At 37.8% G+C, this 13,651-nt stretch overlaps 2 protein-coding genes across 3 annotated transcripts; both read left to right on the forward strand.

The window, feature by feature from the left end:
• The first annotated feature begins 920 nt into the window (after window positions 1-920).
• Window positions 921-5,365, forward strand: LOC113110667 (uncharacterized). The gene is made up of 8 exons (XM_026274798.1): window positions 921-1,561; window positions 1,932-2,038; window positions 2,116-2,216; window positions 2,313-2,437; window positions 2,975-3,087; window positions 3,159-3,336; window positions 4,014-4,102; window positions 4,400-5,365. The coding sequence occupies exons 1-8, from the start codon at window positions 1,072-1,074 to the stop codon at window positions 4,424-4,426; spliced, it is 1,230 nt and encodes a 409-aa protein (XP_026130583.1). The 5' UTR covers window positions 921-1,071; the 3' UTR covers window positions 4,427-5,365.
• A 507-nt stretch (window positions 5,366-5,872) lies between these two features.
• On the forward strand, window positions 5,873-13,299 carry LOC113110668 (arrestin domain-containing protein 2). Of its 2 annotated transcripts, none has more exons than XM_026274800.1 (7): window positions 5,873-6,342; window positions 9,885-9,954; window positions 10,060-10,207; window positions 10,289-10,648; window positions 10,729-10,891; window positions 10,983-11,137; window positions 12,212-13,299. In XM_026274800.1, exons 1-7 carry the CDS (start codon window positions 6,084-6,086, stop codon window positions 12,263-12,265), a joined length of 1,209 nt encoding a protein of 402 aa, XP_026130585.1. In that variant the 5' UTR covers window positions 5,873-6,083; the 3' UTR covers window positions 12,266-13,299. The 2 variants fall into 2 exon arrangements, with proteins under 2 accessions (XP_026130585.1, XP_026130584.1); XM_026274799.1 differs by lacking the exon at window positions 5,873-6,342 and adding an exon at window positions 8,798-9,104.
• The last annotated feature ends 352 nt before the right edge of the window (window positions 13,300-13,651 follow it).

Genomic DNA, 13,651 nt, shown 5'->3' on the forward strand with positions numbered 1-13,651 from the left:
AAATTGTTTGATGCTAATAAGTTATTATTGAATTTAAGTAAAACAAGAAAAGAATTTTATACTGTACTGAAATAACCTTTATATTCTGTACTATACATTGAGGTCAGAACAGGCTTTCTATTTACTGAATGAGTTTTGTACTGTACAAACTGTAGTTCTATCCCCTCACCCTAAACCTACCCTATTAAAATATTATTATATTTCAAATTCATTTATTTCATAGTAAGTATAGTTCAAATCTATTACGTATAGACTTGCTGTTAAAAATGTTAATGAAACTTTATTTGCACATTTGATGAGGTATATGATCTTGAAATGCTATATATTTATAGTGTACCTAAAGTATACTTGCAATAGTTCCACTTTAGCACATATAGCTACTAACCATGTCTTTAATTGGACTTCAGCAATACTTCCACACTATTAAAGCGCATTAAGTACAAAATTAGTTGCAATTTAGCAGACTATAAGTATACCAGTTTGTTGTAATAGAAGTACAATTGCATGGAATATTATTAAGTATATTTATTAAGTATACTTAGTATGAAATATGTATATCAAATACATTTATTTTTCAACTAGGGTACATACCCCTCCCACAAAACTTAATAATAATAATAAAAAAAACGTCATTCTTGACCTGTTGTGTTTCCTGAAATGTCCCCAAAAGGACTAAATGTATTAGTAGTATTATATCTTTCTGGGGACACACACATCTTTCTTAATTAGTTTAGGCCTACCTCCTGGGTAGTACAAAAACAATCAACTAAACAATGTTTTAGTGATAAAACAAGGTAAGCTAAATACTGCTCATTATTTTATGTACAAATAAAAAAATAAATAAAAACAGCATGTTTTACTACTTGCCATATTTTATAAATTCAAACGATAGTGGTGGAATGGTAGCCATGCGCACGTCACCAGCCTCATTATGACATCATACACGTAACGTTCCTTTTGTTCTTTTTACTTTTTAAATGCCCTGTTTGATTCGAGAAGACGGATTCGAAGTTTCTAGCCACTTTAAGCGCACATTGTTTCTGTTTATAATCTGCTCACGAAGCTACGAAGATGCTTCGCTCCAGAATCTCAAATTTGCCATTTGTGGATGGAGCGCACGACATGTATACGACAACTAACAAAAGCCACTTTAAATTAGCAGACACCACAGTCGCGCCGAAACGAGACATTATCCTTCAGCCGGTCTCACCAGACTTCCAGCACAGAGACCAGAATTACCTCGGAGTAAAGCACCAGACGGAGACAGCGCTGTCCTTCCCGCCACATCCAGCAGCTGCTGTCACGCAGCCAACACTGACCCACCTCACGATGCTGAAAACCAACTTTAAACTGCATTCAGAAGACAGCTGTGGAGACTTTAAGACCACTCAGTCTGATGAGCTAAAGCCCCTACCGATGTGTGCCGCCAAAATCATTCGTCCCCTGAATGCAGTCATGACAAGCCTCTCTGAGGACAAATATCCTGAGCCCACTTATAGAGCTTCCTACATCAAACATAAAGTGTCCCGGACCCTCAGAGCAAAGCAGTCGGCTAAAACAGGTCAGTACTGTACACACACACACACACACACGTTTGTTTTTGTGAAAAGTGGATTCATCCCATAGGTGTAATGGTTTTTATACTGTACAAACTGTATATTCTATGGGCCTACACCTAACCCTAACCCTCACAGGAAACTTTGTGCATTTTTACTTTCTCAAAAAACTCATTCTGTATGATTTATAAGCGTTTTGAAAATGGTGACATGGGTTATGTCCTCATAAGTCACCCTCTCCTTGTAATACCTGTTTCATACCCATGTCATTATACAGAGTTGTGTCCTGATATGTCACAAAAACAAGAGCACACACACACACACAGTCTATTGGCATTTCGAGTTGATATTAGATGCGTTATTCTTATCAATCAGGTGTCGGATCAAGTCTAATCATGGACAGAAGGGACAGATTCCGTTCCAGTTATCATGAGCAGTTCCAGTACAGATGGTCTCCTCGTCCTCCTCAGTCCACAGAGAAGGTACATTTATATTATTTGGCAGTGTTTTCAATAAAGTTGCAGTTTGATAACTTTTTTTTTTGTCTTTTTTATTTTAGCAACAAATTCAGTGTTCATCTGTGGCGATGGGAGATCATGAAAAGACAACGGACAAACTAACAATGTATTCTTCCTCATTCAGACAGTCGGATGGCCACGGGTATGATGCAGCATAAACACAAAAACTTAAACATTTGTATATTGCACCACACCAGAAAGTTCTAGATCAGATTTTTTATTTTTTATTTGTCAACAGTGCTGCTGAATTCAAAGAATGTCTGCTTCCTAAGATAAGTAAATGTCGGCCCATCAACCTTCGGGAAGTTCCTGACCACAAATGGACAACAGCCTTATTTGAAGATTTTCATGCGTACAAAGGAGGTATGTACATTAATTGTATGCTGTGTAGGCCTACTTTTTGTTTTTTAATGCAGAACATGGGACAGGTTTATTATGGTCAACTGAAATTGAAACTAAAATTAAAACCATTCAAATTTTATTTAGTTTAACTCGATAAACTAAAATAACTAAAATGGAAAAAAAATATATAATTATATACTCTCATTGTAACACAAAAAAATCGTCAAAACATCTAAAAATGACAACAACAAAAAAATACTAAAATTATAATGAAAGCAGAAATTTAAAACTGATTAATAGTATTTCATTGACACTAAAATAACACTGATGAGAATGTAATTTGTTTTAAACTCTAAATATGTGAAAGTGTTAACTTTAATATATTATTTAAATGTAACATTTCAATACATTTAATACGATTTATTTTTTATTCTGCTTTCTAATGCTTGAAATATGACATTAATTCTGAACTATTTAATTCTCTTATATTCAATGCAAAGTTGAACAAATTATGACACATTCATCAATGACTTTAATAACGGTGTTTGTTATTTCCAGGCTCTATTCACCTAGAGCGCAGATGCCCGACTCTCAGCTCTGTGTTCAAAGGAAAGATACTGATGGACAACAAGGACAGACTGTCAACAACAAACCAGTGCTTTTTCCCGAAGGTGTGGCCTGTTGCAACTTATTCTGAGTTGAAGATCTAGACAGTGTCCTAACTGAGATGTTTGCCTTTCAGATAAAGCGCTCCCAGTTCTCAGTGCATGTGGACGGAGCCGGGATCAGGACTTTGAGCAATGTTAAACTCGGGAGGCCTGATCTAGATGACACAACAGCACAGGAGCAGCTCCCATCAAAAGAGGCGGTCCATCCCAAACCTCCGATCTACTCGCCTAGCCATGTTCTGTGTGAGCAAGGTACCTTGAGCTGTACTTTCACAATGAAAAGTCAGCTAAAACGAGCTGCCCACATTAGTTCACATTACACCCTTAGAGTGTTAGGCTTAGGCTGTTACTTTTAAAGCACTATTTCTGCTTGATCTGAACCATAAAATTACTTTCGAATATTGTCAGGTTGGTTCAGACATAATACATTTCTGTTTACTGGAAAATGTAATTTAAATGGTACTGCATGCAAAGCATTTTTGTATCATTGAGATTACAGTTTTAGAAAATTATAATATTATATTATATTTATAATATTTTAATTAGATTTTGTTGATATTTTCTGATAGTCTTAGTACTTTAATTTATTTGTCATTTTTATTAGTTAAGTTGTTTTTAAATGTCTGTGTATATATATATATTTTTTTTTATTTGTATTTTATTTGTCTTAGTTAACTATAATAACTCTAGTTACCTGACAGAAAAACATTAAATACAATTCATAAAAATAATAAAATATGTTCCAAAATAATATAAATGTTTACATTTATAAATATATAAATATTATATTCTAAATAAAATAAATGTTAACATTAATTATATAAAATTGTAAATATCATTGTATATTTATTTTTTAAATGTTCTCTGTAATATCTATTAAAATCAAATATTTCTCTGATCTTGTTTCTTTTTTTTCTTCTTTTTTTTAGAACCAGATCGGATGCTCACAACCATGCAAAAAGATTTTGCTCCTCTGAACTCTAGAAGACAGAAAATGAGCCCAAGCCAGCTTCAGCAGGTAAACCACATTCACAGCAGATAAACCCTAGCTCCCTGGTTTCCCATTTATTCTCCAGTCCTCGAGAAGTACATAGACATTGGTCTGTGAGCTGGGCCTTGGCTGGTGGCGCCAGAGTTTGCTTGAAACCAAGTGATAAATAGTGGGCAAGTAGTTTACTTAAAAGTGATTTAGCCTGATGTTACCACATATATATATATATCAACACTTCTCCCATTTTAAGTATAATAGTTGTTCAATGACTAATTATTTGAGTTTAAGAGCTCATATCTTGACCTTACACTTATCTCTTTCAAGGTTAAAGAAAGCCATATCAGGCCCTGACACAGCGAACATGACTTCAGGACAACCCACAACAAAGCATTTGTTCCCAAACCCTACTGCAAGGCATCCCTGGAAAAGCCACTTCTTCAGCACATCAGCAATATGCCGTTTTGAGTAGAAAATGTCTGAATCACGAAAAACGTCTCTATTCTAAACAAATGTCATTTTCTGGCGGAAAGCCTCCTTTAGTGTATTGTTCATGCATATTCAACTCAACTCCGAAATCCAACTAAACTCTAGCATACAATAATAACCAACACGGACAATGACTGTTATGATGGATTTGATATTGTTGATGACGACAAACACATTTATGCATAAACTGGCTTAAAAAGGACACATACATTTGTTTAGAGTGCAGACCTTTTTTGTTTTTGACTTTATTAAAAAGCGTGCATGTTTCAAAGCATTGTGTCCTTTCAAATTCATGTCATGTTGGAAGAGCAGAATTTGGCACACAATGTCATTACCTCCATAAAGTGTCAAAATTCTCATCAACATAAAACAGTTTTTAGGCGTGTTATGACAACACAACACGACTTATATACAGATCAAAAGTGTGTGTGGGGAACTTCAAGGTTAAGTGGTGATCTGGAGCTCACCGTGGTAATGACTACAAGGAGTGTGTCAGAAGGCGACTAACTGATTTCACACAACACATACAGGCATTTAGACCAACACGTGCCAAATATTATAGGCCAGTGCCAGAGGTTAAACGTGCTGCCGTCTGCCAGTGAAGAGCTTCCATGCAGGTCTGTGTTTGTGTGGGGAAGTGATGATATTGTGCCTGCACCGTATTTAACCAGAGCCTGTGTGTTATCAGACCATCTGTCGAGGTAATGGTGCCACCTCTAACTCGAATCTTGCTTTCTCACACTCAAAACAAACACAACATCTAAGTTGCAACCTTGAACTTCAGCTGTTTGATGTTCATGCATACACAAGTTCAATATGTCATTTTTGTGAAATATAAATGGGCTTTTTCCCTATGATTTGACTCATGTTACATTTGATTGCATTTGCAAGTTCACTGAAGCAGGAATAGTGTTATTATCAAGCTGTTAATGTGTATGGTGGGGTCTAAAATTGTGATAACATCTTCAAAAGTGTTTCTACTTTGCATGTTTCTAGTAAAAAAAACAAAATATATATATATATATTTATTTATTTATTTAATTTACCACTTTATCCCGGCAGAAATACAACAGAAAATGTTACATTACATCATTGTAACACTAGGCTATTGCTTTCCCATAGCTTAAAAAATGCAAGAAACGTCACGTTAGGCATATTGACACCAGAAAATGGGCGTGGCTACAGTTTAAAGGGCATGTCCTGCTTCCTATTGGTGCACAGACGAAAGTGGGCGGTCTCTAATCAACAGACAGTATACATTTAACTTTTACGCTGGTGTTGTTACTTTGCAGATTGCAGTGGGTTTTAAAAGTGAAAGTTGCGTTCGTATTCTTTTTCACCTTGTTATAATGCCACCTCTGTATCTTAATAATGTTCCAACTCTTTAAACCTGAAGGTTTAATGACGTTTTTATCGAGCGCTGTGCTAGCAGCAGGTATAAGGGAGTTAAAATAGCGTGTAATCGTGATGCACCAGAGGATTATTCATATGACTTGAACTCCATATTTTGGGCATCACAGTTATGGCTTTCCAGAGCGTCAAACTCTTTTCTCTTGAGCTGGACGGTCCGGAGGATGCTGTGTACAGCAGTGGAGAGATGATCTCTGGCGTGGTGATCCTGGAGCTCAACCGGGAAATCAAGGTTCGAGCCCTACGAGTCCTGGGACGCGGGGTCGCTGCAGCCCACTGGCTGGAAAACCGCAGGGTCGGAGTGAACACCGTCTATAACGACTACACATCCAAGATCACTTACTTCAGGAAAAGACGACACCTTATCCGAGGTGGGTTTGAACGGATTTATCAACTCGTTAGATATTAAATGCGATGGCTCACTCAAAAAATAAGAAACTGTTTGAGTTTATTTCCCCATAGAGCAATGTGTGTGTGATTTCTGGCCCAAATATGATTTAAATGTATGCTAAATAGTTTCAACCTTCATATACCAAATTATATTTCAAAATCAATGGATTTCAGAGGCAAAACAAATACATTTCCCATTTTACAGTGGCATTTAGGCTAAATATTACAAATGTTGGGGAAATAACAGCTTACTAGCCATTAATCATTTTTTGAAATTTATTGAAACTATATATTGACAATATATTTTTGCTGTTGTATTAAGAGAAATTTTGAAGAATATCCAAACTGGTCTTTTCCATGAACTTACAATAAAAAGTAACCAAAGATATCATAATCAAAGTCTTGAGGGTAGAATATTCTAAACTCGCTGAATCTGTAAAATACAATACAAATACAACTTTTGGTTTGTAAGCATTTTTATTTTATTTTTATAGTTGTATCAGTCTGAATTGTTAATGCATCGTTAAAATTTAGACTTTTCATTCACTAACTGATGGTAAACAACAGACATATCACTAGTTTTCATGTATTTAGGAATCCTCATTCCTCACAGAGTTAGGGCAGATATCAATATTATCAGTAATGATGTGCAAAACATTCCTTACTATCATATCATATATATGGCTCCTGAAAGTTTATTTAGCTTGTTAGGACCATTTTACAGTAATATTTATACCTTTTTCAAAGCGTCACATCTTCAGTCACCATTCATTATGAATATAAAAAAATGAAGTAGAAAGAAAGTCATGCAGATTTGGAACAACATGAGGGAGAGTAAACCACAAGAAAATGGTGAACTGTCCCTTTAAGAGTGATCATGCAGTGTGACTGGCTTCTTCTTCCTGACCTTTGACAGCTGGCACAGGAGCTATAATGCTGAGCAAAGGTGTGATCTGGTTAATCATTCATCTGATTAGGTGAAATACACATGAGCAAATGCACTTCACAAGCCAAATGCTTCTCGCCTAGGTGATAAAAGCTAAGCTTTTTGTCATTAAAATGAAATAAAGGCACGTTTGAGTTGATGTGAATAGGAAGTACTGATTGACAGGTTATCAGGTTGTGTTTTACTGCTCTAAAAACACAATATAATGTAATAGTGTTAGATGTTATGTCCTACTAGTTGATTTGATTACTTTGCAGCAGTAATTGGTAGTTTCTGTGAATGCAGTTTAATATGATGCCCCAATACTGTTTTGTTGTTTGAGATTTTATATAATCTTTGTCTGGTAAACTATTATCTAACATGCAAAGTAGCTGGTTTCAATCTGTATATACCTTCAAATTTTTGCCCTATGCTTAGAGCTCTTGATCCTCTCAACAATATCTAACAATTATACAACAATATATGGTAGATACATAATATAACACAATACTTTTGACAAACTTTTTTTTTCAAGTTATCAAAATGCAAACATCATCATTTCTTCATCATCATCACAGTCAATATTATTTCAGATATCACAACTGAAAATAAAGAGTCATTTAAAGAATATGATTGCTAATAAGCATTCCAGACACTGGCTTACATTGGTTCATCTTTGAAGGCTTGGCTTGGCCAATATTTGGCTTTTTTTAAGTCTCGGTCAATTATAGTTGGTTCTTGTGTCAAAACAGAGCGATACACAGTTTTGGTGCGTGTCTACATACCACAGTGTCAGTTTAAGAAATCGCATGACCAGGCTTTCTTATCATTATCTACATAAACAGCTTGTGACTTTAGCAGCACATACGTGACAGGCCTCACGTTGTAATTTCAGATGTAAACCACTAGAGGGAGAACGAAGCGCACTAACAATGTTAAACTAAAGAAGCGAATCCACCGCCAGAGGGCGTTGCGTCAACTTTACTTCGCTGCTAACAAAGAAACAAGTTGTTTTGCTCATAAAAGTAGGAGAAAAGTGCTTTTGCATTTTTGTTTGACCACCTTAATATTTTTGGCAGTTCATACGCTTTCTGCAGTGCGACTGGCATGGCTTCAAGTGTTTGTTTAACTTATTTATTGTGCAAAAGTGGTTCGCATATACGCGCATCTTTCAGAAAAATAACACGGAACGAACCCGTTCTTGTTTTGATGAATTTCTTCACTGGGAGGTTCCTCTCCTTTGGGCATGCTCAGTCAGTTTGTTTTTGTCTAAGAACCTGTAAGCATCAATCATCCGATCTCTCTCTCTCTCTCTCTCCATCCACGCCCAGTTAAGATGTTTATGAGCAGGCAGCGATTCCTGCATTAGGTCTATGATAAAATCAGTAAGACCGCCCACACGAGTTTAAAGGCCCTTCGGGGAACATGCAAAGCTTCAGTTTTGTTTTGAACCTGACGGAAGAGTAGCTTGCACTTGAATGCACGCTCGCGCTCTTTGTTTGACTTAGACATACTTCAAGGGCTGCATCTGGGAAACAGCAAAGATGATTTTCGACAAGCTGAAAAAGATCGACATAGTGTTTGATTCTCCGGAGCTGGACTCTGTTCCGGTGTTCAGCAGCGGAGATGTGGTCTCAGGGAAGGTTGTGCTCGAGCTCTCGGGGGAGACTAAAGTGCAGTCGCTGAAGTTGCATGCAGAAGGTTTCGCTCAAGTGCACTGGACCGAGTCTCGCAGCGCAGGCTCGAGCACCGCTTACACGCAGAACTACAGCGATGAAGTGGAGTACCTGAACCGGAGAGAAGTTCTGCTGCAGGCAGGTCAGTCCCTCTCTGCCTGACTGGAAGATGTTCAAACTTGTTTTCGCCTTTCAGTCAAGCTGATCGAGTCGACTCTTAAAAGAGTTCTTTCACCTCAAAAATAAAAACAACTTTTCTGTCATTTTTCTCCCTCTTGTCGTTCTAAACCAGACTTGCTTTCTCACGTGATTTTTAAAAAGAAACAATGAAAGTGAAAATTAATTGTAGCTAAAAAAAGCATCAAAATGTCTACTCCTATGCTTTGTGTGTTCAAATTATGTTGATCATTGATTCAAAAGAACATACTCGATAACGAATCGCGATCAGATTTGTTTTTTTTAGTTGAATCAAGCAATTAATTGAACATATTTTACTCCAAGGAATCATTGATGATTGACTCACTCCCCGGAAATCGCTCCATTCTTGTTGTAAACAGCAGTTTTTAGTTACTAAAGACTCAAATTAGTCAGAAATTTTAAGATTTTATGTGTTTGAGCGAAGCAGTACCTTTACATCATAATGTGTAAATCACTATTAAGGTGCGTTATATTTTTTTATAGCTGCTAAGTTATTATTATTCAAGAGGCTGGGGCTTAATGAGAGACACGTTTTACTTTATGCATTTGACAACTAACAAAATCTTAACCAAAAGGTTTTTAATGAACTAGACAAAAATATTCCTTCGTGACATCAGCAGTTGATGTTATGTTTAGTGTTATATCATCATGCTATTCTGACATTACTGCCCTTATCCTTGTGTGTTTATGATTCATTGGTGCAATAATGTTTCCTCTCCTCCAGATAACGGTGAGCTGACCGTTCTGTCTGCCGGGAGACACGAGTACCCTTTCAGTTTCCAGCTGCCAGAAGAGTAAGCGCCGCTTGATTTATTAGTCTCATAATAATGTTATCACTGAGCTTCATTTGGAAAGTTCTGCAAGGATATGAGAGTTTATGCATGTGTTTTGTCTGTCAGAACTCTAGTGACATCTTTTGAGGGCAAGCACGGCAGCATTCGGTACTGGGTGAAGGTTAAGCTGCATCGCCCATGGGCCACCGTCAAGAAGATCAAGAAAGAGTTCACGGTTATCGAGCCCATTGACATCAACACACCAAGTTTGCTGGTAGGAGCTCAGAATGGCTGTTGCTTTGTTATTTTTGGTTTATAGTTTCTGTGCACGCTAAATCAGAGTTTTTACCTTCAGGCGCCTCAAGCTGGAACCAAAGAGAAGATGGCTCGCATTTGGTACCGCAACTGCGGGCAGGTGTCGATCACCGCAAAGATCGACCGCAAGGGCTACACGCCGGGTGAAGTGATTCCAGTCTTCGCTGAATTCGATAACTCCACGTCTCGCTCCGTGGTGCCGAGAGCTTACATCACCCAGACACAGACCTTCATTGCGAGGGGAACCATGAAGCAGAAGAGGGCCGTGGTGGCCACGTTGTGCGGGGACATAGTTGGTGCACGCCATAGAGAGACGTGGCACGGCCGCGCCATCAAAATCCCTCCAGTCGGGCCCTCCATCCAGCAGTGTCGCATCATTAAAGTGGAATACATGCTCAGGGTGAGTTTGAAAACTTTGAGCTCTTAAACTACTGAAACTGATAGAAAGATCTTATTAAACATCACTTTGTGTTTTCCTAGGTGTGCGTAGATGTTCCTGGGACGTCCAAACTTTCCCTGGAGCTTCCTTTGGTTATGGGCACCATCCCTTTGCATCCGTTCGGCAGTCGTACGTCTAGCGTGAGCAGCCAGTACAGCGTGAACATCGAGTGGCTTCGCATGGCCATCCCTGAGCAGCCTGAGCGTACGTTTCGTTCTCCTTCATCAGCCTGAAAGCATTGTCGCACTGTAATATGTGTCGCTCACTTTGAGTCTGGTTTGTTTTTGAACCACAGCTCCTCCAGATTACAGCGCTGTTGTGTCAGATGAGGAAGCGGTCCAGAGCTCCACAGCAGTCCAGCCTGAGGAAGATCTCAGCGGCGTGCTGCAGCGCTCCCTCATGGCCTACGTGCAGGAGTTCAGATTACGCCCGCCTCCGGTGTACAGCGAGGTGAGCAGACGTGTATTAGACAGAGGTTTTCAACCCGTTTTGTCAGTCAGGGCCAATATTTTTTACATTTTTACATGTTTAAGGAACAAAAAACGAAACCGTTTAAAAGCCTGTTTCACCCCAGAGTACAAAAAATAAATATGTATGTTGTATTATATGCGTTAAATATGTAATATAGTATAATGTGTTATATGCAATCCCGAAACCTAGATTTTTACTTCAGAAGTAAAATAAAATAAAAAGTTTTTATGATGTACTTTTAATAATTGCAGGTTATATATCATAATTACGGCCTCTTGAATTTGCAACTTTATATCTACCAATTATATGCATCATAGATTTTTAATCCGAGAAGGCAGAAAAACACACTAAAGTTTCTACCTCAGCGTAAACCCTTTTCTTTCCTCACATCGTCACTTTTTACTTTGTGACTTTATATGCCTTATGACTTTCTTATCTATAATTGCAGGTTATATATATCATAATTGTTATTTGAGACTTTCCCCCAGGTTTCACAGACCAGGCTTAAGCCTAGTCCCAGACTAAAATGTAATTCTGAGCTGAATGTAATTTTTTTTTTTTTAAAGCACATTTATAAAAAAATACTTGAATGTCCTAACTGAACTATGGCTTAATCCTGGTTTAGTCTAAGCCCTGTCTGTTAAACCCGGCTTGTATCTTCCAATAGTACAATGTGATTTTAGCGTCGCACTTGCGACTTTTTCTTATAACATAAAGCATCTTTAACTAAGAATTTTTATTTTTTACTTTCATTTATAAACGGTCTTCAAACATTAAAATCTATTCTGATTTTACAAATACACAGTTGCACAAAATTGGCATCTTCCCAATTTGGCTTGCGACTGTAAAGATGCTGATGAATTTCCATCGAAATACTGAGATGTGCAGACTTTGACATCAATAACAAAAGACGAGGAAGAGTTTAATCCTGCTCATAAACAGCTGATTCTTTCCCTGCTCTCTGCAAATCACTGATAAGGGAGTCTGGTACTTTTGAAAAGCATCACTTCGGAAAGTGTTCTGATCTTTTTTTTGTGTCGTTTCTCTTCTCAGGTGGACCCAAACCCTCAGCCCCTCACCATGCGTCCTCGCTGCATGACCTGTTGAACTCTCTGTCAGCTGAGCATCGCCTGATGTTTGTAACAAAAGCTGAGATTTAATTCTCCTGGACGTCTCTCTGAGACTGAGATTGGCACTTGATCCTCGTTTCGAGCCGTTCGCATCTGTGCTTCCAGCAGCGGGGCAAAGAGAGAGGAGGAGATGTCTGGACTAGGCGAGGACGAGCGCTTTCATCAAACAAAGAGCACATTCAGTACCAGGCCGAACAAAGGTTCTGCCCACGTTTGTGTCCCAAAGAGCGATCAGACTCTGGTCTGTGCCTCAAACCATTGTTTGTAGAATCAGGGAAATCTGGTATGATCACTAGAGAATTATGGGTGAGAAGCCATTAAGAGATGCTACCCATAGTGCCTTATTTTGCTGTGAATGAGGGCCGAGTCCCTTTTAACCAGCTGCAGTCTGCCACCATAGATGTTCGCATGCATGTGATGAAACTGTCATCATATGCACATCTTTCGGTGTCAGTGTTCGCCAAAGAGATCGGTTTAACATTCATGTGAATGGGTGATTCTATTCAAAAGGGGAAAACTAGAGCTTTAAGGGGGGAATTGCAAATCCTGGAAGTAGAAAAATCCTTTCCCCCCCTCTTGGAGTTGATGTTATGTTGGTATAAGTTTCATCTGGAGCCTGAGACTTGGAAGCTCTTAATGTCTCGCTGAATGTAAACCACAGATAACTTTTGAGCAAAACTGTTGTTTTTCTTCATTGTTTTTACTGTGACTTGTGGTCATGCAGGTCTCAAGGAGCCCTTGCAGGTTAGCTTTACGAAGGACAGAGCCATGTGTACCCAAGGTGCCTTTTTTAGTTGATTTAGATGAAACGATGAATGTCTTACAGGGATTGTGTCATGTTAAGTTTTCCTAATGTTGCGACTCCCTGAAGTGTCCTTACACACACATTCCAAAAATACCACAGACTCGCTTCATTTCCAGGTTATGAGAAAGTGTACCTTCAGGTTTAAACATAATGATTGTATTTTTGTTGTTGAATTTTGTGACAAGAATATTTTTTGTTAATCGATTTTAAGTAAATAAAAAGGAAAAATGATACATTTGAATATGGTGTTTTATTTCAAATGATTTTGGGGAAAAAAAACACTTTTTATTCATAATAGCATATTTAATTATTTATACAGTTATTCATAAGGTTACAGTAATGCAAAAGAAAAACGGTTGCGCAACATATTTGCTTCAACTTATTTTAGAACAACAAAAGTTGGGAATACTTTACTTGTAAAGTGCCACAAGAGTTCCTAACTCATATACAGTTGCATTTACCGTAAAATCTTTGTTTTCCATCCACGAGAATGTCAAAAGAGTCCTGGGGGTTGTGCTTTTACTATATATATATATATATATAACAGAAATGAAGCCT

The sequence above is a fragment of the Carassius auratus genome, chromosome 11 (assembly GCF_003368295.1).
Source record: "Carassius auratus strain Wakin chromosome 11, ASM336829v1, whole genome shotgun sequence".
NCBI lineage: Eukaryota > Metazoa > Chordata > Actinopteri > Cypriniformes > Cyprinidae > Carassius > Carassius auratus.